The sequence below is a fragment of the Acipenser ruthenus genome, chromosome 5 (genome assembly GCF_902713425.1).
Source record: "Acipenser ruthenus chromosome 5, fAciRut3.2 maternal haplotype, whole genome shotgun sequence".
Lineage (NCBI taxonomy): Eukaryota > Metazoa > Chordata > Actinopteri > Acipenseriformes > Acipenseridae > Acipenser > Acipenser ruthenus.
In genome coordinates, this window is record NC_081193.1 from 20,499,718 (window position 1) to 20,527,070 (window position 27,353).

The 27,353-nt window shown below is 36.1% G+C and overlaps 1 protein-coding gene across 1 annotated transcript; it reads right to left on the reverse strand.

Annotated features, from left to right (window-relative positions):
* Positions 1-165: 165 nt before the first annotated feature.
* On the reverse strand, positions 166-27,353 carry sft2d1 (SFT2 domain containing 1). The gene is made up of 8 exons (XM_059023795.1): positions 27,133-27,353; positions 23,239-23,325; positions 20,512-20,594; positions 10,937-11,018; positions 10,268-10,303; positions 9,462-9,520; positions 6,084-6,113; positions 166-2,352 (listed from the first exon to the last, which is right to left on the reverse strand). Exons 1-8 carry the CDS (start codon positions 27,193-27,195, stop codon positions 2,313-2,315), a joined length of 480 nt encoding a protein of 159 aa, XP_058879778.1. The 5' UTR covers positions 27,196-27,353; the 3' UTR covers positions 166-2,312.

A 27,353-nucleotide genomic window follows, 5' to 3' on the forward strand; every position in this document is an offset into this window, starting at 1 on the left:
CCAGAGTCTAGAGGATAAAAAAGTGATTCCTTTCTAGAACTAGAATCGAACACTGGAAGGTTATGACCATATACAATGCTGTACTGCTAACATAAGGTTAAATTTAGAAATGCCTGGAAACACTACCAAACCACAAAGAAACAACAAACCAAAGGTCCACCTAAATCATCCTTATTAGATATTTATTTGCTACCTTAGCACTAGGATTCAGTGCTTTAAAACAAAACCAGCAATAAGGATTACATTACAAGTGGCAGGTTTCAGAAAGACACTAAGCTGGTCCCTGGTTTCAAAACGTTTGAGAAAGAATGACCCAGACGTACACACGCAGAGCAGAAACAGTTAAAAGCAGTAGCTGACTTGACAGAAATTATATGTTGTTAATTAAAAAAAAAAAAAAAAACACAACACCTTTGTGCAACAAGTAAGTACAGTCTTGTAAACATAAAAGAAAATGCATGTGAAATTCTATACCGGGGTTAACATTTGAAGCTTGACACTCAAATAGTGTTTTGCCTGACCCCATTCCTGCCATTGGTAAAACTAACCAAGCTGGAATATGATTAGTGTAATTAAAACACTTTGGAATGCAGTTTTATACAACAAAGTGGGAGGTCTGTTTAGTGCTGAAACCACAAGAACATCTTGTATTTTTCTAAAGACTGTTCAATTAAATTCCGTGAAAGTGAACAAAATCCCTTGGAGAGCCTTTTAAAAAATGGAGAGGATTAATTATAAGACACCATTGTCAACTTTAAGAGGAAAAAAGCACACTACTAGTCCTTGTATTAATTGCAGTGGGGCAAGGAATTTATCCTTTAGTCCACAAATGTCTATTGTTAAAACAAACAGTGGTCTAAGTTAGTAAAAACTTAATTCTTATCGCTGTGTAAATATAGATTAAAAGGGGGCTGTACCACTTGTTGCTGCTCTGTTATCAGCATCATTAATGACACTTTGTCAGAACAGAGCTGGTGCGAATGGGTTGTCATGGTGAGGAGGGGTCTTTAATAACCATGATCAGTATCCATCACTAATCTAAATCATAGGAATACAAACTTGTTACATACAATGATGCTTTTTAGCATCTGAGTGATAAGTTGCTTGGTGAATATTTTCAGTGGGATAAAATAAAGATTGGTGAGGCATCCATAATTCCAATACTGATAAGAAATAAACTACAAACACATTGTAACTGCAGATAGGTCTGTTGCATTAAGTTTAAGCTATGGGTTTAACAAGACAAACAATCACGTAAAAAATGATGAGCGTCCAATTCAGAAGGAAATGAATGAACCCTTTAAGATACAAGGGACATGTCCCACAAATAAAAACAATGCTAACTTTCTTATTTTTGCAACAAGGTGCACGAAAAACAGGGTTTAAAATGTACTGACAGGCTGGATCTGGTCATCCAAAATTGCCTGTTCTCTTGTGATACTTGAGTCACTCTCAAATGTATTTTAAGAAGAAACCGTTTGAACAACCACTCAATTCCTTGTGTACCTTAAGGGGTTAAAAAAGTTCTATTTTTCAGTACATATAAGAGTCACCTATTTAACTTTCAATGAACTTATTTCACAGACCCCGATTAGCACTAATCTTGAAATACCTACCTGTTAGTTTAGGTGAGCTAGTCCAAGTCTGTGAAACCACCTGAAAAAGAGAGCTAGAACAGACGAGACAGGTTTTGAAATGTGGCATTACTTTAAAGATGCGCGGAGAAGATCCAAAGTGTCTCTTACTGCTGTTAAACTTAACCTCCGAGTCATCATTACTTTAATTTATACACGGTTTAATTTTTTTGTTTAATATTCTCACTCTTCAAAATCAGATAAAAATAGAGATTTCTTAGAAACCAAAGACTGAAATGTTTATTTTTTTTTTTATGGAGTGATATTACTGTATGTAGTATAAATAAAAAAGAAGCCATTCTAGAATAAGGTAGCTGAATGCTAGTTGTAAAAAGAAGTCGGTATTCAAATTATTAACAATCATCACTCTCCCAAACATCCCTTTCTCTCACCACGTTAGCATTAAAAATCTCCAAACTATGCAAATGCAAATATTTATACAGCAAACTGTTTGCGTAATAATTGTTATATTAACCATTTCATTTCTAATACCACTACTATTGTGTTAAGATTTGAACTAATCTTAAGAATACAGATGAGAAAACATCTTTTTACATATATATTATACAAAAAAAAAAAAAAAAAAAGCGTTGTGTTAATCTTCTGGTCTTGCTGAGCTGTCCAGAAAACAGTTTTTCATTTTCATTTAAAAATAACCTCTTGAGAAATGTTGCCTTTTTAATTTAGGCATGTCGTGCAGCACTTCATAATAGCATCCCTGAAAAAAAAAATTAAAAACAGAAAGGATTTGGCTGAATTAAAACACATTGGCACAGAGCAGTTCTTACATTTGTGTTACACAGCCTGGGCTGTGATTACTACCTCACCCCTTCAGCAATTAAGACAAAATAGTCATGCTTTTGGAATGCGTTGGATCAATCTTATAATACCTAGATTGTATAAATCTTAACACAACCACTATTTTTAAATAATTAAAAATGCCTCCCTCCCTTGTATTGTGAACACTTTTTCAGATAAATATATACAGGTTTTATATAGTTTAACATGGTGTTTATCAATTACAGTGGCTCTCAAAAGTATTCACCCCCCTTGGACTTTTCCACATTTTATTGTGTTACAATATGGAATCAAAACGGATTTAATTAGGAGTTTTTGCCACTGATCAACACAAAAAGAGTCCATAATGTCAAAGTGAAAAATAAAATCTACAAATTGTTCTAAATTAATTACAAATACAAACCAGAAAATAATTGATTGCATAAGTATTCACCCCCTTGAGTCAATATTTGGTATAGGCACCTTTGGCAGAAATTACAACCATGAGTCTATTTGGATAAGTCTCTACCAGCTTTGCACATCTGGACACTGCAATTTTTGCCCATTCTTCTATGCAAAATTGCTCAAGCTCCGTCAAGTTGGATGGGGACCTTTGGTGAATAGCAATTTTCAACTCTTTCCACATATTCTCAATTGGATTGAGGTCCGGGCTTTGACTGGGCCACTCCAGGACATTGACCTTTTTGTTTTTAAGCCACTCCAGTGTTGCTTTGGCTGTATGTTTGGGGTCATTGTCCTGCTGGAAGATGAATCTTCTCCCAAGTCCCAGGTCTCTTGCAGACTTCAGCAGGTTTTCCTCCAGGATTTCTCTGTACTTTGCTGCATCCATTTTGCCCTCTGTCTTCACAAGCTTTCCAGGCCCTGACACATAGAAGCATCCCCATAGCATGATGCTGCCACCAACATGCTTCAAGGTAGGGACGGTGTTCTCAGGATGATGTGCGGTGTTAGGCTTGCGCCAAACATAGCGCTTAGCGTCGAGGAAAAAAAGCTCTATTTTGGTCTCATCAGACCATAGAATCTTCTTCCACTTGGTCTCAGAGTCTCCCAAATGCCTTCTGGCAAACTCTAGCCGAGATTTGATGTGAGTTTTTTTCAACAATGGCTTTCTTTTTGCCACTCTCCCATAAAGGCCAGTTTTGTGAAACACCCGGGCTATTGCTGCTGTATGCACAGTGTCTCCCAGGAAGACTGTAACTCCTTTAGAGTTGCCATAGGCCTCTTGGTGGCCTCCCTGACTAGTGCTCTTCTCGCCCGGATACTCAGTTTTTGAGGACGGCCTGTTCTAGACAGATTCAGAGTTGTGCCATATTCTCTTCATTTCTTAATAATGGACTTTACTGTGCTCCGGGGGATGTTCAATGCCTTGGAAATGTTCTTATATCCTACCCCTGATTGGTGCTTTTGAAGAACCTTATTCCGGATTTGCTTTGAATGTTCCTTCATCTTCATGATGTAGTTTTTGTTAGGAAATGTACTAACTAACTGTGGGACCTCCCAGAGACAGGTGTATTTAACCTAGAATCATGTGAAACACCTTAATTGCACACAGGTGGACTCCATTCAACTAATTATGTGACTTCTACTAAAGACAATTGGTTGCACCAGAGCTTATTTAGGTGTGTCATAGCAAAGGGGGTGAATACTTATGCAATCAATTATTTTCTGTTTTATATTTGTAATTAATTTAGAACAATTTGTAGATTTTATTTTTCACTTTGACATTATGGACATTTTTGTGTTGATCAGTGGCAAAAACTCCTAATTAAATCCATTTTTATTCCATGTTGTAACACAATAAAATGTGGAAAAGTCCAAGGGGGGTGAATACTTTTGAGAGCCACTGTACATATCACATTTACTGTTGAAAATGTTGATTTTCTTAACCTTGTTAAACACAGTGCAAATTTCAAAGGTTCTAAACAGCTGCAGATCCTACATGGTAAGTAAAATAAAGCAACTTCTATTGCACTGAAATAAATGGCTACTACTCAGTTTTTATTGTAAGAGGTCAACCACATTTTGATGGTAAACAGTGATGAAATACATGAATAAAAAAAAAAAACAATACTGTGATTCAATATTTGCAGCCACCCCTGCAAGAACCACACAACAGTTGTTTTAATCTGTTGTGATGCACCAGCTGCAGCTGACCAAGGAGACTGGCAATCATGGGCAGAGAATTAAAAGTGGAACCAAGGAATAAAACTACAACTATGACCAAAAGTATTGCATGACCCTATAGAACTAATTTTGCTTCATAAAGTCGAATGAAACGTGCTGAATAATGTTATGTTAACATATTGAATTACATACTGCTTTGTAGTTTTCCATATACTTCATGAAAAACTGACAAATGTAAAACTGTGACATTTCACTAACATGAAATAGTGTACTACTATTATGGTTTCTGGTGTAGACTTTTGCAATATCATTTTGTAGTTTCTTTGATTACATGATGACTAAAATATCTAAATTATGTTCATACAAGGTTTTTTAAATTTTTTTAAATGATGTTTTATTCCTAAAATTCTTGGTGGTGTAAAGCTGGGTCCACACCTGAGCGATCAGTTGCGCAACTTAATTGCTTGCAACCGAGTCGCTTATATGTGGACGTCCCTGCAACCAGTTGCGCAACCAGTTGCTTGAAGTAGAGCAGTGCTGTACTTTCCAAGCAACCAGCTGAGCGACTTCTGTAGACACAGGCGATCACGTGGCAATTCGCCAACTCTGGTTCTTATAATGCTGACTGCACGGCTTGAATATTAAGAGGCTCTAATTTTAAAAATGTCGGCAGTAAAAAAAAAAAAAAAAACGGTTTCCTCCAGCTTTTACGCGGCTTTGTTTTTTTCTTTAGGGAATATGGCATTTAAAATAACAGTTGAAAAAATAATAACAGCCAACTCTTCCTCGTTAATTACTGGACACATTACGACCTGTGTCACCTCGGTTGTCAAAAAATAAATAAAATAAATACGATTCTAAACTTGTAGACATGGGAGAAAAAAAAAAAAAAAACTGTCAACTCGGTTTCAAAAACCAAAAAAAAATACTTCACCTTGTAGAAAGAATAAAAATGTAAAAAAAATAAATAAAAACAACAGTTATAAAAAAATGAATCTTGTAGACGCGGGAACCTTGTGGCACAAGTAACTGCTCAGATGTGGACACAGCAATTGCTCGCAACTGAGTTACGCGAGCAATTGGGTTGCGCAACTGATCGCTGAGATGTGGACCTGGCTTAAAACTTTTGGCCATAGCTGTAGACTCAGGGAACTGCTTCTTTAGTCTCCTGTTAAGTGATATTTTATTAGCATGGAAATCTCTCTATTATGACCACCAGTGACAGTAAAATGGTTTAATTATTGAGCGGGTCATAATCAAGGGTAATCTTCATATTGCCTCCTTAATGATAGGGACAGACAGAGAGAGAGAGAGAGAGAGAGAGATCTGAATGGCGATCTGGTCACAGGGATGAAGTCTGCTGTGTGATGTGTACGATAAGGACAATAGTTGTTCACACCATATCAAAGTTTGGAAAAACAATGCAAAAAACAACCCAAAGAACCCAAATCAATCAGAAACTCGGCTTTAGTAAACTTGTTCAATGTCTGGTTGTGAACCATATTTACCAGGAAACACTGAACTTACCTTGCAAATGGAATGTAGGAAAGGCTGTACCTATAAAGACATACAAATAAGAGTTAGGACTTAAGAGGAGTTGGTGCCTGGAGAACAAAGCAATTCACTTTTACTGTGACCAGGCATTCTTTCTCAATCCAGGAAAACACTAACTGGCACCCCGGTATCTGGGTCCTTTCGTGTCATGTATAGGCCTGGGAAAGATGTAAGAAAACAGGAATTTAAAGTTGTTGATACCCAAGGAGGCACTAGCCAGCGGTGGAGATGAGCAGGAACCCCGTTCCTGTACTGTCTTCTATGGGCAGCAGTGGAGTCGAGCCGAGCCGGAACTTGCATAATATATAGAGAAGCCAAGTCATGTGACTCGTCTCCCGCACAACTGTCTAATTCAGTCAGTAGTCCTTTTGATGCAATGAAAAGAGCATTCTGAAACTACTTCTTTAAGAAGGCTAAAAATGCTGATGAAGACGACAGCAACAGTGCATCCACTAAGACTGCAGACACAGACACGTAAATAAAGTAAAGCATTCTGATATAATGGAGAGACCTTGTGGAAATGCTTGTAGAAATTAGATAAATGCATTACCTATTATATGTGTTACTAGAAGTTTAGTATACAAATGAAATGTGAATTTGTATAATAATTTTTGTTTAAGAAAATCTGTATTTTAGTGGCTATAGTTCCTTCAGATTTAAGACTACACCACTGGCACTAGGTGATGCAGTTGAGAAAGGAGACCCTTAGCACATTTTACTAGTAGTATAGTAAAGAGTTTGAGCTAAATTTGATGCAATTAGAAAAATGCAACATTTGGACAGTGTTTTATAAGAAACACTTACAACTATAACATTTATTCTTCAAGTTCAGAATGCAAGACTCTAGGAGCATGATTAATGCATATAAAATAAAAAAAAAATAAACATTCTTGGCGTTTCCACTATAGCCATTATTTACCAGGGAAGCACTTCAGTATGCTTCCACAGTTGCTGCAACTGATTTAAGAGTAGAAAGTTTTAATAGGTGACCTAGAAAACATAGCAAGAGTCAGCCTCTCACAGCCCACGTTTCCACTGAGAGTGGTGCAGGCGGTTGCTACAACACTCTTGGTAGTGATGCAATGAACCCCACTGGAGTACAGCAGTGACTCACTAAGGAAATGAACATCTCCCAATAAAAAGACAGCAATTACTTGGGCAATAAATCCTGATGAACAAGCATTTGCCCGTTCTTTTTGCAACATACTGGAATTTTTGAGGGATATTCAAATTGGAACACAAAGCGGAACGGTGAAAGTGGTGGTTAGGGTACAAGTGCACCATAAACATTTGTAGAACATATTCATATTCCATAAGTGTTACACACATTGCTGAATTTAGACATACTAAAATAAATGTTAGTTCCAAGTTTGAAGTTATTGAAAAATACTTTGTCTAAACATGTCATTGTATTGCTTTTAAACAAAAAAATAAGAGCACAGTTGAACATTACAGTAACTGAGAATATATGTGACTGAAGGTGTTAGGTGACAGTGGACTGGTAATATAATACGGTGTCTTTTACCTTGTCAATTATATTGTTATAAGTTAACATCTGCATTGTTCCATGTAGACGGGTGTAAAAACAGACATAACTGGTCATAGGTGGCTTACTTTTGAAAGGCTAGGCTATTCTCCACTTTCACATGGACCCCTCAGTTGCAGGGTAGATTATTAATAATGAGATAGGGTGAATTGGGAATTGACAGGAATTTAAACTCTATTAAAAGGGTGCTCTATAAAATGTGTGGCTCATCTAAATACCTTGTGCTTGTACATGCAGATCTTATGTTTAATGTACTACAATATTAAGTTTGTTACCAGTCTGAACCTGGCCAACAAACTAAATATACAAGCTTTTTACATCCTGTTAAAAACAACACACTGAAGACTCAAGTGCTTGACAGAGAATCATAACCCTGGTAAACAAAAGGGACATGTTTCTATTTAATTAAATTCACCATTTTGAATTCCCTTTCTTTTTTTTATTTTAACAGCTGTGGAGCTGTATTTCTTAGTAGCAGTACAAGCAATTTAAAAAAAAATCACTTCAGTTCCCTACAATTTCATAACCATGTCAGAGAAAAAAAAAAAAAAACACTGTAAAAACTGAAATATTTAGAACTCAAAGTTGACATCGTAAATCTTTAACTTAACAGATGTCCTGTACATTATGAGGCTAAGGTAAGCAGCAATGAGAACTCCTTCAAAATCAGAAACATTTTTCTCATAGTCGAGGGAGAACCCAGAGAACACGGTCTCTGTAATTGTTTTCTTGTCATTGTTAATACTGGCCTTCTGTGAATTAATTTGGTCCATTTACATTTATTAAAAAAAAGACAGACAAAAAACAAGCACACAGCCCTTCTGGGACTCGAACACAGCACCCAAAGTTTCTACCCTTGATGAAAACTACCAACGTTTGCTTTTCTTTTTCAGTGCTGAAGTTCTCTCAGCACTTGGCAAGTTGGTAAAGTTTCTACTTTGGATGTACGTCACAGATCAGGTGATCAGACAACATCTGCTGCCTGCTCTTTGTTTTTGTGCTTGTAAAGGGCCCTTATGTAGGAAGCTGACGGAATTAGCTGTTGCACAAGCTTGCTCTTATCAAAGTAGCTTATTTACCATGAACAATTTAAAACAGTGGTGTAAATTACCATCTGTTTATCTCGGTTAATAATGCAAACACACAAATTCAAAAGTATTGCGTGCAGTGGTTTGAATTCAAACAATAACAAAAATAAAGTAGAGTTAATAAAGTTATCACAACCATAAACAAGCAACTCAACCATTTGATGAATGGGCTTGTGAGCAGACACACTTTCTTATTCATTTTAGAATTGTAATGGGTGCTTTTTCAGACATATCAGATAAGTATATGAGAACGTAGCTTTTTGGAATCTAGACCACTTATAGCATTGCAAAGCATTTACTTCGCAGCAGGATTTAACACTTGTCTGACAAGTCATGTTTGAAATTGCTTAAAAACCAAGAGTGATAAACTGCGTCACTGAGAGGCTAAGTGAAATATCAAAGCCGAATATTCATTACAAGCAGCTGCATCATCGTCAGCTGTTTATCATCAGTTGTTTGACATTCTAATTGTGAGCACATGCCTTTGACATGGATGTGAACATTTTATCACATACACTGAGAATATGATTTAATCCTGAAATCAAATTTCATTTAATTTTCATTATTATTTTTATTTATTTATTTATTTATTTAATTTATTTATTTTTACTTACCGGTATATAAAATTTGGCAACTGGGACGAACTCATTATTTATTTTGAATAACTGCTCTCTTTACATAGTGCTTGACATTTTTAATTAAAAAAAAAAGTCTTACCATGTCATTGCCAAAAACTGCAATATACAGAAAATAATGGCCAGTCCTTTTTTATGCCACTAGAAAGAAGGAAAAACATTTTTTTTTATCAAAAGGTTATTTGTGCATACAATTCAAGGGCAACTCCAAAAAAGATCATAACGAATATGTTATGTACTCTTTATTTAAATTTGAAACACTATTATTATCAACACTGTGAATAGAACATGTGAGAAATTAAAAAACTGAATTTACACTGACTTTGTTCTTTCTGAACTGACAGTACTGAATCTTTTTTCATACTTAACTGCAGCTCATACCCACAGAGCTCTGTGTTTCACTTCGTACTTTAAAGTAAGAGAAGCTGGTGAAGGGAAGGAGGCTTGAAGAGATATACATGACATAACTGAAATTGTGTCATGTTCAACATGAAGAGGATTTTTATTTGACAATTGACGGTTCTGTGCACTCTACTTAAGTAAGCAGCTGAAACTACATTTAAGGAATGTAAAGCAATAAATCTGCCTTTAGGAGATGCAGACTTCGAGAGAATGTGAAACGTACGCCAAGGTGTTATAGTCTTAGTTTTGAACTGTTAAACACTCGCATTTAAGAAGTCATTTATTAAGACATCGAAACGTTTGTTATTGAATGAAGTTTCTTTTTGTATTTCAAAATTTAGCACAACTGAGTGTTATGTAGTTATGGATGACTAGTGCAGAGCTCATCAGGAATACAATACTCTGTCACTTTAAAGTCAGTAATGCACTACTTTTCATTTTACACCAGATAATGATTAATAGCAAACTACTTAAAAATGCACTTACCCAGAATACTGCACATAGTGTCAAGACAAGGCACAGCTAGGTTAAAAAAAGAGACCAGAAAACAGTTATTTTGAAAACAAGAACACATTGAAAAAGTAGAAAGAGATGTCATTGAATTTACATTTCTTTAAGTATATTTGAAAACAAAACATGCATTTTTTTAAGACACAAAGCATATATTGTATAATTATGTTAAGTGGCTGATGATTTAACTTTACATTTTAATTGAAGAGCTATTAATATTAAATAAGTCATAAGGTTTCCAGGAAGCAAATTCAAAACCAGGTCTATTATACACCTTTATTTGAAGAAAGGAAGTCGGGAAATTACCTCAGGATGGAATGGGTAAATATTTAACTTGTATTTAGACCTTGGATCACTGCAAGAATAAACTGCAGTATCCTTAAAACACACTGAAAGCTATGTTCTGAAAGTTAATCTGTTACTGTACTACTTTACCCATTATATTATAAATCATGTATAAGAAACCAGCTAATCATCATTACTGATACAAAATTCTTAGGTGTACTCCCCATGCACAGAAGACAAATTCTATCAAACTTATTACAAGAGACACAAACAGTTCTTCTACAATAAAATAGGGGTAATTTAAAAAGGGGAATATGTATGTGTAAGGTTATTAATTGAGATTAATAAAGACATATTTACCAGCATGACAATGGTGGCAATCAGCCTGGTTGGCTCAAACATTCTTTTTATTTGCTTAACTGGCCCCATCAGAAAGCAGGTGCTAAAAAGAAAACAGAACAGGATATGGAAATGTTCAAAACTGCAGTGTAGTTTGGGAAAATTTATGCAAGAAGAAATGTGCATCTTACTACTTACATACCGTATTTAAATACTAGTTTTGAGTCATGTTCATTATTCTAATTTTAAAGTGTGTTTATGGTTTATGTTAACATTTTCAATATATTTAACAATTTTCAAGAGATGTCTTCTCTGTATGCAATTTTATCAAGGTATGCAAAGTCTGGTCAAGCTTATGCTCGTAACACTCCAGGGCCATAATACTAATGTTAATAAGGATTTCCTTATGGGTGCCAATCTAACATATCACTGTGACATCCTCAGCATCTAGAACACATACATTATATTACACCATATTTCATATTTAACAATATAAATTCCTTAAATACAGCCATCAATATCTCAAAAACGTTCACATTCACACAGAGTAGGGAACACAATTTCATCAAATTACAGTGGGGCAAGAGGTTCTGAAGACAGTCGATTATCCCAACCAATCAGAGGCCAGAACAGAAAAGCAGGTCACCAAGATTCTAATGACCTAGATTGTAATACCTGCACATTCTAATGAATACCCATACCAAATTTCCCCACAGATGGTGGAGCAGTTTTCAATATACACAGCAGGTAGAAATGGAAGTGTAATACTACTTTGAAAACTGAATCTCTGTCGATGGGGATTGATCCCCTGTAGGAAAGAATGGAACCACTGTATCTAGGTATCCCAACCACCCACCAAAATATCTTGCAGAAATATGATTGTATTTTTCTTATTCTAGACAGTTAGACTGACCTAGACAATGACAAGTAAAATCCCACTCGGTGCTACAGTAAGGACTAGATCTCACTTAATGACGTATAAAATTACGTTGAACCCTTTCAGGCCCAAACCATGAAAAAGCTGCAGTAACAATAATCAAATGTACTTTTTAAAATGTATTTATTGATTTTTTTTAAACTGGCTGCATTGGCTTGAACTTCATTAGTTGTTTTGCAGCTGTGACCAACTTTTACTGACAGCAGTCGTCTAGGTGGCTAGCCCGGAGCTGCCAGCTGTGGGTCCCATGATCGCTGTTCTTGAACAGTTGGAGCGCCATCACGTTAAGCAGCCAAATCCCCAGTACAATCAGTGCATCATGTGATTTTGCAAATGAGTAACATAAGGCAGAAGTACGCAATAGAAAATGGCGTTTTCATGCTAGTATGGAACTTTCCTCTTGGACTGGACGCAGGCCCAACCTTGCCAGGCATTGAAAGCCAATCTTATTTGCTCAGCACTTTACTTTACCTGCACGGATAACAATGAATGATGTATTTGATCAGTTAAAAACGTGCTTAACGCTCACACACGTATGTAATCGTAATTTCAGATGTCCTGGAACATGGTGTTCAGCACCATGAATTGTTTAAGTGCCTGTAGCAAGCCCATTGTTACCAGTAATGTAATGCCAGTAATGTAATACTGTTACTTGGAATTAGGGATGTAAAGATCGTTTAATAAGAAATCCATTTAAACTATCTGATTTCTATCGGTTAACCGTAGTTACACCGTCACACAAAATACCCTACATACAAAGATACCAAACATAAAAAGAGGAAGCTTAGAGCACAAATCCCATTTAATTACATCATGATTATATCACATTGAGGATGTGTGTACTGGTACACCTTTAAGTTTTTAGTATGTCCTTCATAGTTAATCTCGATCCACTACAGGGGACACTGGTTTCACATAAAATAAAACACCATTTAAAAATAAATAAATAAATAAACACACCACACGTTATCATCCCAAAACTCAGAGTAGCAAATCAACAATTCATTTTTCAAAATTCTTATTAATTAATGCTACGAATCCATTTTAAATGCAAGTACGCAAGACATGACCACAGATAAACTGCAAATTTAAAAAACTGTGCCCACAACTACTGAACTAAAACATTAGGTTTTTAAAAAAAAAAAAAAAAAAAAAAAAAAAAAATTTAAACCACTATACTCAAAGATGACGAAAATGTCACCCAACATGAACATGAAATGTCTACAGCAACTATTTACACAAGAAAATCCAAGAAAGTTTTCGTTCTCTTCCTAAAAATCAAAAACATCCCCTCAGAAAACAAAATATGGTCCAATTGTGATTAAGCAAGTACTTTTTCAAAGTCCTGCTGAGGTGAAATTGGCTATATAAAAAAAAAAAAAAATCCCAAGTACAAGTGGTTTTTATTCTGGAAAATTACCATGAGGTGTTCCAGTGAGTCAGTCTTGTACGCAACCGATTTACGTGGAAAAGACAGACATTCTGCAGGAACAGAGGATCATGGAATGCACAGGGAACTTTTTGCCATTTTTTCCAGTGTAGGAAAGCGATGCGCATTGGCCTTCCACTACTCCAATGGATTTCAATACAAGGCAGGGCAAGGCTCCCTGAAGTAACTTTCCATTTCATTTTCAGCTGTTTTATCGTCCGGTTTTAGAACGGTCTTCATCTAAAAGCACTGACATGGCACTGTTCTTGTCTTTCCACATGGTCTTTTATCTGCTGGCTCGGTTGGTTCAGGCACAGCTACAGCACTCCGTCAAAACGAAGCACTAACTTCATTTTGACCACTCCGTCTTTACAGTCCTCCCTTTATTTTGACACCAGCTGCTGTGCTCCGCGTACGAACACCGGAAATCGACAACTTGAGACTAGTTTGACAGATGAGGCTTCAGTCGACTAATCATGCCTAACCCGATGTCATGTGTTGCCAAATAAAAAATAAATAAAAAGTTACCGACAGAGGAGAGCGTAAAAAGCAGATGTTTTGTTGGATATTTACTTTTAAAACACAAAATGCTGAAAAAATTTGATCAATTCGTATTATATGTTAACTTATGTAAAAACGGTATGAATTTATTTATTGGTTAACCATTAAACTGTTTAACCTATTACATCCCTACTTGGAATACTAACCTTTAGCAGCGCACATTTTATGTTCCAATTTGAAAAGGATTTATCCAGTCCTTTTAATTTAAAAATTCTTTTACATGCACTTTTATTCTACATGGGAGGACTGCTGCCTAATAGCAGCTCATATTACAGTATTTATAAAAAAAAAAAACACCAACATTTCGAAAAAAGAAAAGCATTCTCTTATTCAAGTATTTTTTGGTTTGTGATTTGGTCCCTGTTATAGATGTCACATAGCTTTCCAGCAAACAGGTTTCAATGGGGGAGGAAATGGATAGAGCTTGCTTGTGTCCAGATACCAATGACATCTGCACAATACCAGGCAAATTATGTACAGTACCATCTTTCTATAGAACACCTTCCCCCTCCCTTAGGTATTGCTTTGTTTGTATTTCGTTTGAAACATCGTAAGACAATTTGCATGACAGTCTAAAAGCAATGTGCTGATGCATCAGCAGTGTACCTTACTTGCGTATTTTATTTTGATATCTCATAACTGATTGAAATCCAACAATGATAAAACAAAAAACAAGTCATACTTGATTACTGAGATTAAAACGCATTGCATCTATAAAGTCATATATTCCCTGCTGTCACAGTGTTTACAGAACAGTTTATCCATTCTGCCCCAGCCTCCCCAACCTTGTTAGGAGGCTTCAGGTTAACTCAAGCATAGAAACCCTAGGACAGGAAAGCTACATCCCCAGTATCTGGTAAATCTCTGGACAAGGTCAATACAGTTGTTTGCTATTCAGATATGTTTCTTTATTAAAATGTGTGCTAAATAAAAATCTGTCCAACGATGATGTGAGAATATCATTAATACAGTATCTCTCTGCAGAAAGAAGTATGCACAACTAATACAATCATTTAAAACATACTGCAAAATCGTGACCTGTGGGAACAGAACTTTACCACTGCAACCAATTATTCTATATTCAGTCTCTCTGCGGTCCCGTTAGTGCACGTGACTCTGTTTCTGTTGCTCCTCCAGGTTCGTGTGTGTATTTTTCCAGTTAATAGGCTTTGAAATAATGCATATGTAATTAAGCAAAATAAGAATATTTTGAAACTACGGTTTTAGCAGCTATATATATATATATATATATATATATATATATATATATATATATATATATATGTGACACACACACACACACACACATTGTTGGTTTTTTGTCCCTTACACACACACACCTGCATGTTAAAGACTTTCTTTGGGGGGACATAGTTATTCAGAGATGAACAGCAGAGAATGCACAGTAATGCAGTTTGCCAGCCCCACTGCATTATTCCCACCCCTCTTGCTACATTACGGAAGATTTTAACGACAAAATAATACTTCTAGTTCCATGGACGAGTAAAAAATGAAAAACGCGTCTGGTTGTCAAATGGAGTGTAAAGAGGCTTAAAATACATTTGGGGAAAAACAGTCATTTATTTTATGCTCTCTTGTTTCAATGAATGATCCAGTTTTAATTAACTATTGGGTATTTAAAAAAAAAAGGTATAAAAGTATTAAATAAAGCTTTCCTCCACCATTTAACAATTACCCCGTTTCAAACTCCAACATTTTTTGACATTTTTTTTTGACAAATTTTACATGTGAAAATTACATTTGTTACCATTTTTATAATATAGTGTGCCCAATTCACAATGCCTCAGCTTGTGAGTTTTAAATTGTGGTAAAATGGAGGAAAAGGGTCCAATACAGAGAAGGTTACAAGAACTAGGGTCTCTTTTCTAGGGGTCTCTCGCTATCTTGCAGCCCTCGATATACAGCAAATTTATATTGGACCCCGACACCCGCGATATATCGAGTGGGTGGTGTATTAAAAAAAAAAAAAGAATATTGTAGGTTATATTCAAAATAAAAGCATATTATAAAAGGCTGTTCTAGTGTTAATGAAATGTAACTTTTAGACGTTCCACAAACACACACACACACACACACACAAATATAAATTCAAAGTAGTAAAACTTGTACTTGGTAGAAATTATATTTGATATAATTTTGTGTGTGTGTTGGAAAGGTAACCAGACAAATGAATGCGCGGCGTAATTCAGAATGTGCACGACAACACGTGAATTAATTTCTCTTGTTAAATGTTTTTATCTTCATGGCAACGCTTGAAGCTCTCCTCACAATATTCAGAGTCGTTCTTTTCCTACTTAGTAAGCAGACACGGACATGTAAATATCCCCTCCCCTAAATGACTATGAATTGAGTAATCTGCATTGGTAAGGACGATTTTTTTTCCTAAATCAGAACTGCATAGCAACGCATTTCCTGAAAAGTACGGCAAACACGTTGTGAGGAAAACTGTCATGACTTGTGCATCTAAACGCCGCCAATGTCACCTGTGTTCCTTCATGCAACCTCTTGAACATTTGCAAAGAGTGATCCGTTTATTCTCTTCACAAATGAAATATCCTTTTTTAAAAAAAAAAAAAAAAAAAGGTTTTAAAAAATTATAATTTCTTAGCCATAATGTTTGTGTCTTTCAGAAGTGAAAAGTGAGACCTACGAATAGACTGCAATACATTTTAGTAAGGTTTGTAGTCGGTATTGTTTCACTTGCTCTATGTACTGTACTTTAAAATCTACTGCTGTTCATATCCTGAAAATAAGATCCTTAAAACCTTTAAGTTGGCAAAATCAATTCACAATAAAAAAAGCATTTCTCTACATAAAACATAATGTACAAATTACACAAGAAACAAATGCACAAAAGGGAGATATGAGACACAGCCCAATTAGTCCTGATTGATGTTACCTAACCGATGAAAACAAAAACAAACTGGTTGTTAGCATGGAGCTTAAACACTTACGAAGTATCCAGAGAAATGCTCACATACCCCAGGCAAGTTGGGTCTGGTTACTAGGATCATTACCCCCTCTATTGACCAAAGAAACAAAACAAAATCACCAAGAGCCACCCTGTAATTGTGACTCATGGGCCGTTTGACCTGCAAACATGAAGTTTGGAACAGGTGAAGGCCCTTAACATAGATCTTCTGCATCACCAACCTCCCTTTTATTACTGGATACATATTGCAACAGTGCAAAATGACTTGGTATGAATGCAGTACAGAGACAACTTGAAACAGTTCTAAAATCTATTTCAAGGCCAAGGTGATTTTACACAACAGTGCGTCAGCATCACAAAATGTGGCCAAATTAAAACTGGATGACGATTACCAATATTAAATTGGCCAACACTGTACTGTACATTCCCTTAATAACAAAGCCACTTATGTAGATGTTCAAGGGACACCACAAGTGACACCACAAAGAATGTTGTGTGTGTATGCATGCAAATTTCGATATCAAGCCAACATGCATTTCACAAGTTATTGAGGTTTTACAAAAACAAATGTCCATTCAGTAAAACTTAGAAAGAACAGGCCGTGCACTGCAAGCAGTCACGCTCTACCCAGATTACAGCAGATATAGAGCAAGAGATTTCTCTCTCTACTGCTTACAACACCTAGCTATTGTCTTCCGACAGTAAACACACTCTGCTACTGTAACCGGTTCCAGACAGCAATTTCTCATGTGTGACACTCAACAAGCCGAGTACACCACAGAACAGAAATCCCTTGCCAATTTCTCTTTAAAAGGTGAGACTCCAGCTATGCCTTCAGGCCAGGTCTAAAATAAAGTGCTGGAATGGGTTTGAATGAAGGTAACTTATCACTTTAACCAAGACGGCCTTTAGTAAAAGTAGCTATTGTGGCTGAAAGCTCTGCTTTTGCAGTATATCTGATTCCAAAATTAAATAGACACACAGTTATAGAATACTAAGAAATTTAGTAAAAAAACAACTTTTTACATATGCTTCTTGTGAGCTTGCACATGATTTCTGTTACTAGAACAGGATACTTGAAAGAAAGCAGAACAGCAGTTGCACACACAACCTGACTCACCACATGTGTATGACTACAGTTTATCAGTCATGAAAGATAATATTTATATATGTTTTCAGAGTGTGCTGAGAAGTGTACATGTGTGATTTGTGATTGTACAGACATTACACTGAAGGAAGAGCATTAAGGTGCATCTTTTTTCCTCCCTTTTTTGCAGTGAGGAAAATCTCACTACAATAGATAACTTCATTCAGGCATTACAGCATAAGAACATAAGAACATAAGAAAGTTTACAAACGAGAGGAGGCCATTCAGCCCATCTTGCTCGTTTGGTTGTTAGTAGCTTATTGATCCCAGAATCTCATCAAGCAGCTTCTTGAAGGATCCCAGGGTGTCAGCTTCAACAACATTACTGGGGAGTTGGTTCCAGTCCCTCACAATTCTCTGTGTAAAAAAGTGCCTCCTATTTTCTGTTCTGAATGCCCCTTTATCTAATCTCCATTTGTGACCCCTCGTCCTTGTTTCTTTTTTCAGGTCAAAGTAGTCCCCTGGGTTGACATTGTCTATACCTTTTAGAATTTTGAATGTTTGAATCAGATCATCGCATAGTCTTCTTTGTTCAAGACTGAATAGATTCAATTCTTTTAGCCTGTCTGCATACGACATGCCTTTTAAACCCAGGATAATTCTGGTTGCACTTCTTTGCACTCTTTCTAGAGTAGCAATATCCTTTTTGTAACAAGGTGACCAGAACTGAACACAATATTCTAGGTGAGGTCTTACTAATGCATTGTAAAGTTTTAACATTACTTCCCTTGATTTAAATTCAACACTTCTCACAATATATCCGAGCATCTTGTTGGCCTTTTTTATAGCTTCCCCACATTGTCTAGATGAAGACATTTCTGAGTCAACATAAACTCCTAGGTCTTTTTCATAGTTCCCTTCTTCAATTTCATTATCTCCCATATGATATTTATAATGCACATTTTTATTTCCTGCATGCAATACTTTACACTTTTCTCTATTAAATTTCATTTGCCATGTGTGTGCCCAGTTCTGAATGCTGTCTAGATCATTTTGAATGACCTTTGCTGCTGCAACAGTGTTTGCCACTCCTCCTATTTTTGTGTCGTCTGCAAATTTAACAAGTTTGCTTACTATACCAGAATCCAAATCATTAATGTAGATTAGGAATAGCAGAGGACCTAATACTGATCCCTGTGGTACACCACTGGTTACCTCGCTCCATTTTGAGGTTTCTCCTCTAATCAGTACTTTCTGTTTTCTACATGTTAACCACTCCCTAATCCATGTGCATGCATTTCCTTGAATCACTACTGCGTTCAGTTTGAGAATTAATCTTTTATGCGGGACTTTGTCAAAAGCTTTCTGGAAATCTAAATAAACCATGTCGTATGCTTTGCAATTATCCATTTTCAATGTTGCATCCTCAAAAAAGTCAAGTAGGTTAGTTAGACACGATCTCTCTTTCCTAAAACCATACTGACTGTCTCCCAGGATATTGTTACCATATAGGTAATTTTCCATTTTGGATCTTATTATAGTCTCCATATGTTTACATATAATAGAAGTCAGGCTTATTGGTCTGCAGTTACCTGGTTCGGTTTTGTCTCCCTTTTTGTGGATTGGTATTACGTTTGCTATTTTCCAGTCTGTCGGAACAACCCCTGTGTCAAGAGACTGTTGCATGATCTTGGTTAGCGGTTTGTAAACAACTTCTTTCATTTCTTTGAGTACTATTGGGAGGATCTCATCCGGCACAGGGGATTTGTTTATTTTAAGAGCTCCTAGTCCCTTTAACACTTCTGCCTCTGTTATGCTAAAGTTACTTAAAACTGGATAGGAACAGGTCGACATGTGGGGCATGTTGTCCGTGTCCTCCTTTGTAAAAACCTGTGAAAAGTAATCATTTAATATATTTGCTATTTTTTTTTTCTTCGTCTATGATTTTGCCATTTGTGTCTCTTAGACATTTAACCTCCTCTTTGAATGTTCTCTTGCTGTTATAATATTGGAAAAACATTTTAGAATTGGTTTTAGCCCCCTTAGCAATATTGATTTCTATCTCTCTCTTGGCCTTTCTAACTTCCTTTTTGACTTGTGTTTGCAGTTCCAAGTACTCTTTCTGTGTACTTTGTTTTTGGTCCCTTTTAAACGCTCTGTAAAGTGCCTTTTTTCACTGAATATTTTTTTTAATTGATCTATTAAACCATTTTGGCCATTTTGTTTTAGATTTAGATTTGTCTACTTTTGGGATGTAATTGTTTTGTGCCTCTAGTAGTACATTTTTAAAAAACAGCCATCCTTTTTCTGTGGATGTTTTCTCTATTTTACTCCAATCTACTTCTGTTAGTCTCTGTTTCATACCTTCATAGTTTGCTTTTCTAAAATTGTAAACCGTAGCTTTAGTCATTACTTTTGGGGTTTTAAAAGTACAGTGGTAAACAAACCACTATTGCTGCTCAGATTAACTTAATGACAGGAGCGCTCAACAAGGAGAGGCGGGGGCCTTAAACATGTAAAAAAAATGTCATAGAGAGATTTACAGATTATATAATTAATAGACAGATGAGTAATTGGTACAGTATGCTGAAGGGGAAAATATTGTACTTGTAAATATGTCAAATCTTACCTAAACAGAGCGGCAAGATTGCCTAATGTGTAAAAAACCGCAAACAGTTTGGTTCCATTGGGAAGAAACAGCAATGCTGTGCCCTGCAAAGAGAAAATTGCACAGTGAAAGAAAGTCTCCAGTCTTGTTAATGAGTCACAAGTCTGAAAACTGAACTGGAAAAAAAAAAGAGCTCACTAAAATTTAAAAGAGCCACCACTGTAATTGAGCTCTTCTATAGTGACATTGAATCACGCGTCAGAGTATGTTTTTATATATAAAATCAATAAATACAAATCATGTGTGGCTAATACTGAACAGTGGTGTGTTCAGAGGTAAACCAGGGTTAGAAACTCACAGCAAATTAAATCTGATGAGGACTAGTTGATGTCTGTGTCTCACTAGTCCTCTGGGCGAGTACTTAAAACATATACTCTCACATTTAATCTTGCGTTAAAAAAAATGCAGGGAAGACAATTTTCTAACGTGATGTAGCAGTGGTGAATAAACATTCACAAATAATGCTTAGAAAACACTCGGAACTGAAACCTTCATCTCCCCTGCAATACCAACCCCACTTAATGATGTTTTACATTTGTGTTATCTCTCTGCACGGGATGCAAAGTTTATCGCTTGAATTTACTGAAACGTGTTGCAACTTTTGAAGTAAGTGTAAAGTCATTTTATAAATATGTGGAGATTTATAGTGGGTTACGACCCTGACTGAAGATGTCATTAGCAAAGGGGGCCGGTTGTACTAACGAGGACAAACAATAGGCCACGCTTTACTAAACATTTTAAAACTAATAAACAAACAATTACCATTATGAACATTATCATAGTATGTTGCTTAAAAGATAATAAAACAATACATTCATAAAAAAGTTGAGTTCTTATCTATAAACAGTAACACGTTTAAAGCTTGGGACTCGCTGTCTGTAGCTTGGTGTTGTTTACATTATCGTCAGAATATTTTAACTAATTGGAAGCTGAAATTACTTTTTTAAAACACTTTTCTTATACCAATAAAGTATTGGTGAGCAATAATCAGTTCGTTTTAAAAACCATGCTTTAATCACTGATAATAGGTGCACAGGCGGTGATTCTGTGAGCACTCCGGGGCTCAAGCACCAATGGGGTGAAAATAAGGTCCCGCACAGTGCAAATAAATCACCTGTTCTGTCAAATTACAGTGTGGATGCTTCATAAGCAGAACTGTTATTGCAGTGTTTAAAAATATAAAATCCATTTATACAAAGTCTCCCAGCTTTCTTGAAAAGATCTGCGTTTCCCTCGTTTCTTTTGTATTTGTTATGCTCTCATTAGTATCTAAACCTAGTAGATTCAGCATCCGTCAGTTCTGGCAGATTCTACCATACTTGCTGAAGCAGTTCTCCCACTGCTAATTAAAAAAAAAAAAAAAAGCCACCTAGCTAACAATTTCATCCTGAGGGCTACAGTGAAACATACGGTCTTTAAATTGGCGCTTTAATGAAGACTGTATGTGTACGTTAGTACATTAATTATTGTAGATAGTAACTCATAGCCAGTCAACATTTTTGTAAATAGCAACACATGTAATGTACAATAAAATAAACAGTGTCAGTTTCAGGCGGAGCTTCTTGGTCGGCAAGGTGACACAGCTGAGAGAATTTTTTTCCTCTGTCATCCCATCTGGTGCTGTCAGTGTCAGTTTCTCAGCACACAGTACAGTAGTCGCTCAGTAACGAGGTGCAAACAGGTGATTGATTGATCTGTATGAGTGTTTACTAAGGTGCTTTGTTAAAAAAAAAAAAGTAAATCTAAATTTGTAACAGTGTTTTTAGCAAAATAAAACCCAAGCCTATTTTTAGGGACCCCAACTGTTGTTGATTCCAACTTAGGCACTTCACATAAGGACTAGTAAGTTCACATCTAGCAAGTTTCAAAAGGTAGAGCACAATATTGTTAGTTTTTAACCCTGTAAACAAACCACTCAGATCACAGACCACTGTAGGCATGTAGTAACATTACAGTGCAACCTTGTGGAGAAACACAAGGATTATTTTGGAAGCCACTTGATTCTTTTTATTTTTAATGGAGCAATGCCACCTATTGGTTAGGAATGTAATCACTATTAGCAGCAACAATTTATTTACACAACTTACTTGTTCTCTGTCAAATATGTATGGTCAAATACAGACCTGAAAATAATGAATTAATGATTTAAAGGCACAGTTGTATGCAAAAGTTTCTAATTTTTTGTTTGTAATTATCAATAAAGCAATAGATTACACAGTCTGGATCAGAGTTTACCAGCATATGTCAGGTCCCTTTCTTTCATTTCCTCTCTATTGCACAGGGATAAAGACCATGAAATCCAAATGGAAGCCGCCCCCCCCCTCCCTCCCCCCCCCCTTTTTTTAAACTGCACAGAAAATACAGGTAGGCTGTGAAATCAACTGACCCACAAGATGAAAACGTAAGTGTAAATTACATTGGCATGAAACCGGATTATACGGGACTTCATGCTGGGAAATATCTATTTCAGGTATAATTTTCTTGATTATTTTAACTACTGTAGGAATACATCTGAAGATCAATCAAATAGAAATATACCTGCAATATATGATAGCAAGCCACGTAATCCTCAAATAAATTTAGCCTTTTAATCCTGTGTACATTTAAATATTGTACAGTGTTGTCATAGTTCAACAAGTTAGAACACTATAAAAAACTGAACAAAAACAATAAAACAGATACACTTACAAGAATGGAACACACAATCCCAGCAGCAAAACAAATAGCAAACCACTTCACTCTGGTGCCGAAGCTTAAGGAGGTGGCATCCAGGACCTTTGGAGAAAACAAAGTTATTCATGATGGGGTCTATATAAAGCTCTAAAAATCCTACTCTCTCTCCCTGCATATGAATTAATCTGGTTTTATCCCCCAGGGCTGATTTACTGCCCCTTCCTTACTAGCATTACTTAACACAATTTTATGGTAAGAAAAAAGAACTGCCGCTGTTCAGGTAATTTAAAAAAAGACCCCCAGTGCAATTATCATATAAAGCTACAGTTATACAGGGTGTGTGTAGTCAGCAGGACAAGCTGCAGTGCTGCTATGAAGGTATAAGGCTGGTTTATACTTCCGACTGCAACCCAATTTTTGGTCTCAGTCAGTGGTCTCCGACGGTCGAAATGACATCCGCACTGCCGCGAGCTGCGTCTTTTTTGAAAAGTCGTACTGCCTTTTCTTGTGTGTCTGCGACCGCAAAACGCACAGGGTCGGATGATGTTGAAAAAATCCAACATTTGTCGCATGGTCGCAAGCCAGTGAAGTGCGATAGAGCAAGTTTGAGGAACCCAATAAACATGAACAACAGAACAAGATTTTCAACTTGCCTCTAAACTGAATGAAATTAAAGCGTTGCCTAATTGAATCATTGCTAAAATGCATATTGGTGCTTACATAGGCTAACATGAGCAGCAACCACTTGTATAATAATAATGAATGCAATATATTTTTATTTGTATTATTGTTATTCTTTTTATATTGAGTCACTAATAAGTTAACATCGCTATTTATTTTCTGTATGCAATTACTTTCCGCATCAAATCAGTAACGTTGCTCATCTGTTCAATACGTATGAGCCAATTTGTACACACTCACTTCATTCAAGAGATGGGCAATTTTAAAATCCCGTCTCAAAGTGTTGCGGGATTGTGGAGCCTGTTGGCATCCCTAGTCACAAGTCGACACCGGCAGTAACGCAGACTGGCTGAAAGTATGACCGACAGCTACGACCAAGAAAAGTCTGCGAACTCGGGGGTGCTTCAGTCCTTCTGGCACACGCGTAGAAGTGTCTGCAGCTGACGTATGGCTTTTGTCTACGAGAGAAATATAAACCAACCTTTACTTGTTTAAATTGAACAGGGTTGGAATAAACACCAGACCTGACAGGGCTAATCAGGAGTGTCCAATCATAGTACTGGATGGCCATTCCACTCCAGGTTTAACAGGTAAAATGAAATAATGAACTACTACAGCAGGGCTTCCCAACCCTGGTGCTGGGGAGCCCATGTGTCTTCTGGTTTTCATTTCAATTGAGCTCTCAATTACTTAAATTAAACCCTTAATTAAACTAATAATCTGCTTAGATTTTTTTTTTTTTTTTTACTTGTTTTCAGCTCTAAACAGTTGCAGATTTCAATTTAGCTATAACATTTTAAAAGTAGCTTGAACTCTGCAACTTTTTAGGCGTTAAACAATTAAAAAGGTTTAATTAAGCAAATTATTAGTTCAATTAAGGGTCTAGTTAAGTAATTGAGAGCTCAGTTGGAATGAAAACCAGAAGACACATGGGCACTGCAGTGATAAAAGACAAGTAAGAAATATTTTATCAGCTGTATTGTCATACAAGTGAGTACAAACATATGCCTTTTTTTTAATTATACAACTTAATTTTGCATTGTTCAGCTCGACACAAAATTCAGGTCTGAAAGGGTAAAGTGTCAGGAGCCGTCAGTACATCTTGATAAACCATTTTTAGCCACTATTTCTTTCACATCAGGTGTGCACGTGGTACTGTTTTAAAAGAGTCACTGTTACAATGCTAGCAATGCAACATCTCGTCTCCATATCAACTTTAACAAGCCTACTGATGAACATTTAGGCTGTACAGAGTGTAAAGGGTGTACAGTAATGCACGGTGGCCCATACAGGTTAAGGATTGCTATTAGGTACGGTATATTTTGTGAAAAGTACAAATTCCATGTCCTTATGCCACTGGCAAGTCTAATTGTGGGACAATATCAGGTCTATCAACAGTCAGTCCTGAGTTTTACTATATTTACTGTGAGCAGTGCATAATGATCACCCAACCGACTCCTTTGTAAGTGTGCAGAATGATCATATTAAAAGACTGAAATTCTAGCTTTTCAAAATACAGTATTTTCTTAATTAGAAAATAACATGTGAAATGTGCAGTTCAAGGGTTTCCACTTACACACATAACTGATCCACTCATTCAGTTTTAAAATACTGCTCTGTGTCATACAGTACAGTACAGTACAGTTGCTGTAGACACATGTTGGGTGTGTTCCTTACCTTATCAGTTCCAGAAGCTCCTAATGCAAGCATAAAAGAAGCAATAATGCAAACATAACATTAGCATACAACACAAACAGAAGGTAGTCACTTTGGGTGCCGTCCTAAACATGGTAGCCAGACAGTACAAAAAACACTAATTTGGAAAACTGTGTTCATAAAGTAGGTATAAAATCAGAGGTTGTGGATGACTATTTACTTTCAATAATTTCAATTCTCTGAGCAGTCATAATTAAAAATAAAGTGGTAGGCAATGCATGCAAAAAGCACGTAGGTCTTAGAAAAAGGTGTGTAAATAATTGTTTTCTATCAGAAGAATGGTAAGCTTTTGTTTAATCTGTACATGACATAAAAATAGAAATGACTTGCGAGTTAAAGCTTTGCGAATATTGTTCAGTATTCATCTTAGAAGAAAACAGTTTGGGGATTTAACGTGTATTGCATTTGTACGGTTTTTGGGGCGGGGTTCTGGTACCCTAATTCCTACGTGACTAAATGCACACATCGTGAAAAATGTAGTTGTTCTGAGTATTGACCGTTCAGTATTGACTGTGTCCAAATTACTTATTTGTGGTATGTTATTTTTATTTTTATTTTTTTTAAGTAACGATGAGCTGAAAGCTATTTTGTTTATTACATAAATAGAATCCCTATGGTTTGTTTGTTAATTTGAGTTGCAACACTGAGCCACTTTTGTTCTTAGGGGCAAATCTGATGAACTATATCAAAACACTCATCATAGTACAGTATAACATATAAGCTACATAAGTTGAAAACTAAACAGATGGCTTGTGTTTTGTACATACAGAAACAATGTTATTGTCAGGATAGCGATTGATACCATGCGCCAATCCATAATACTGAATTATGTCTGTACTTTCGAGGACAATTAAATTCAGGTCATTACATTTAAATTTAACGTTTCAAGTTAGCACAGGTGATGGTGACAGTTTGAGACAAATTAATGTAGCTCTTAAAAATAAATAAATAAATAACTAAATAAATAAAAAGCTCTTCAGTTGTCTGAATATGTAACGCTTTCTTAACTGCATATTATTTTATATACTCCAAAGCGCCCTTGTCCTGTGCTCTGTAACACGTAACGGAAATGCACCAACTGAGGAAGTTTTCCGGATGAACCTTGTGAAACTGAAAGGGAACTACGTTTCCACAGTGCAGCGCAGACAGTTCTAAATCTGAACAGTATATAATACTGTCTATATATATAAAAAAATACATTAACAAATCATAAACGGTGATTAAAATACATTTGAACAACAAAAACATTAAAGGTATGGTTGATTTCTCTTTCAATTGAAGAGACCAAACACGATTCAACGGTAATGAACACAACAGCAAACTGAAAACAGTCAACTGTACTGCGACATGTGCAAACTGTGTTCGTCCACCAAGCATTTTTTGTGCAAAGGAATATAATTTAATGAATATACGTACTGCGTTGCAAGATAAAACTTTGATCGGTCATGCCGAAACAAGGGTATACCGTACATCATTAGCATTAAATCGGTGGAATTACAATTGGTATCTTACCTGAGCAGTTAGCCCTTGCTCCTCATCCTCTGCACCGCTTAGGACACGTCGCAGCTTGTCCATGACGTTTGGCAGTAATGTTTTCTTTTAATATTTTTAGTACTTTTTTTTATTTCTGCTCTTGCTGTTTAACTCTTTACCCTTATCTCCCTTCTACCATTTAGGTGTGTCAATTTGTGCTAAACAGGAAGTCACGAGTGTGTTCTGTACTCTCATTGGCT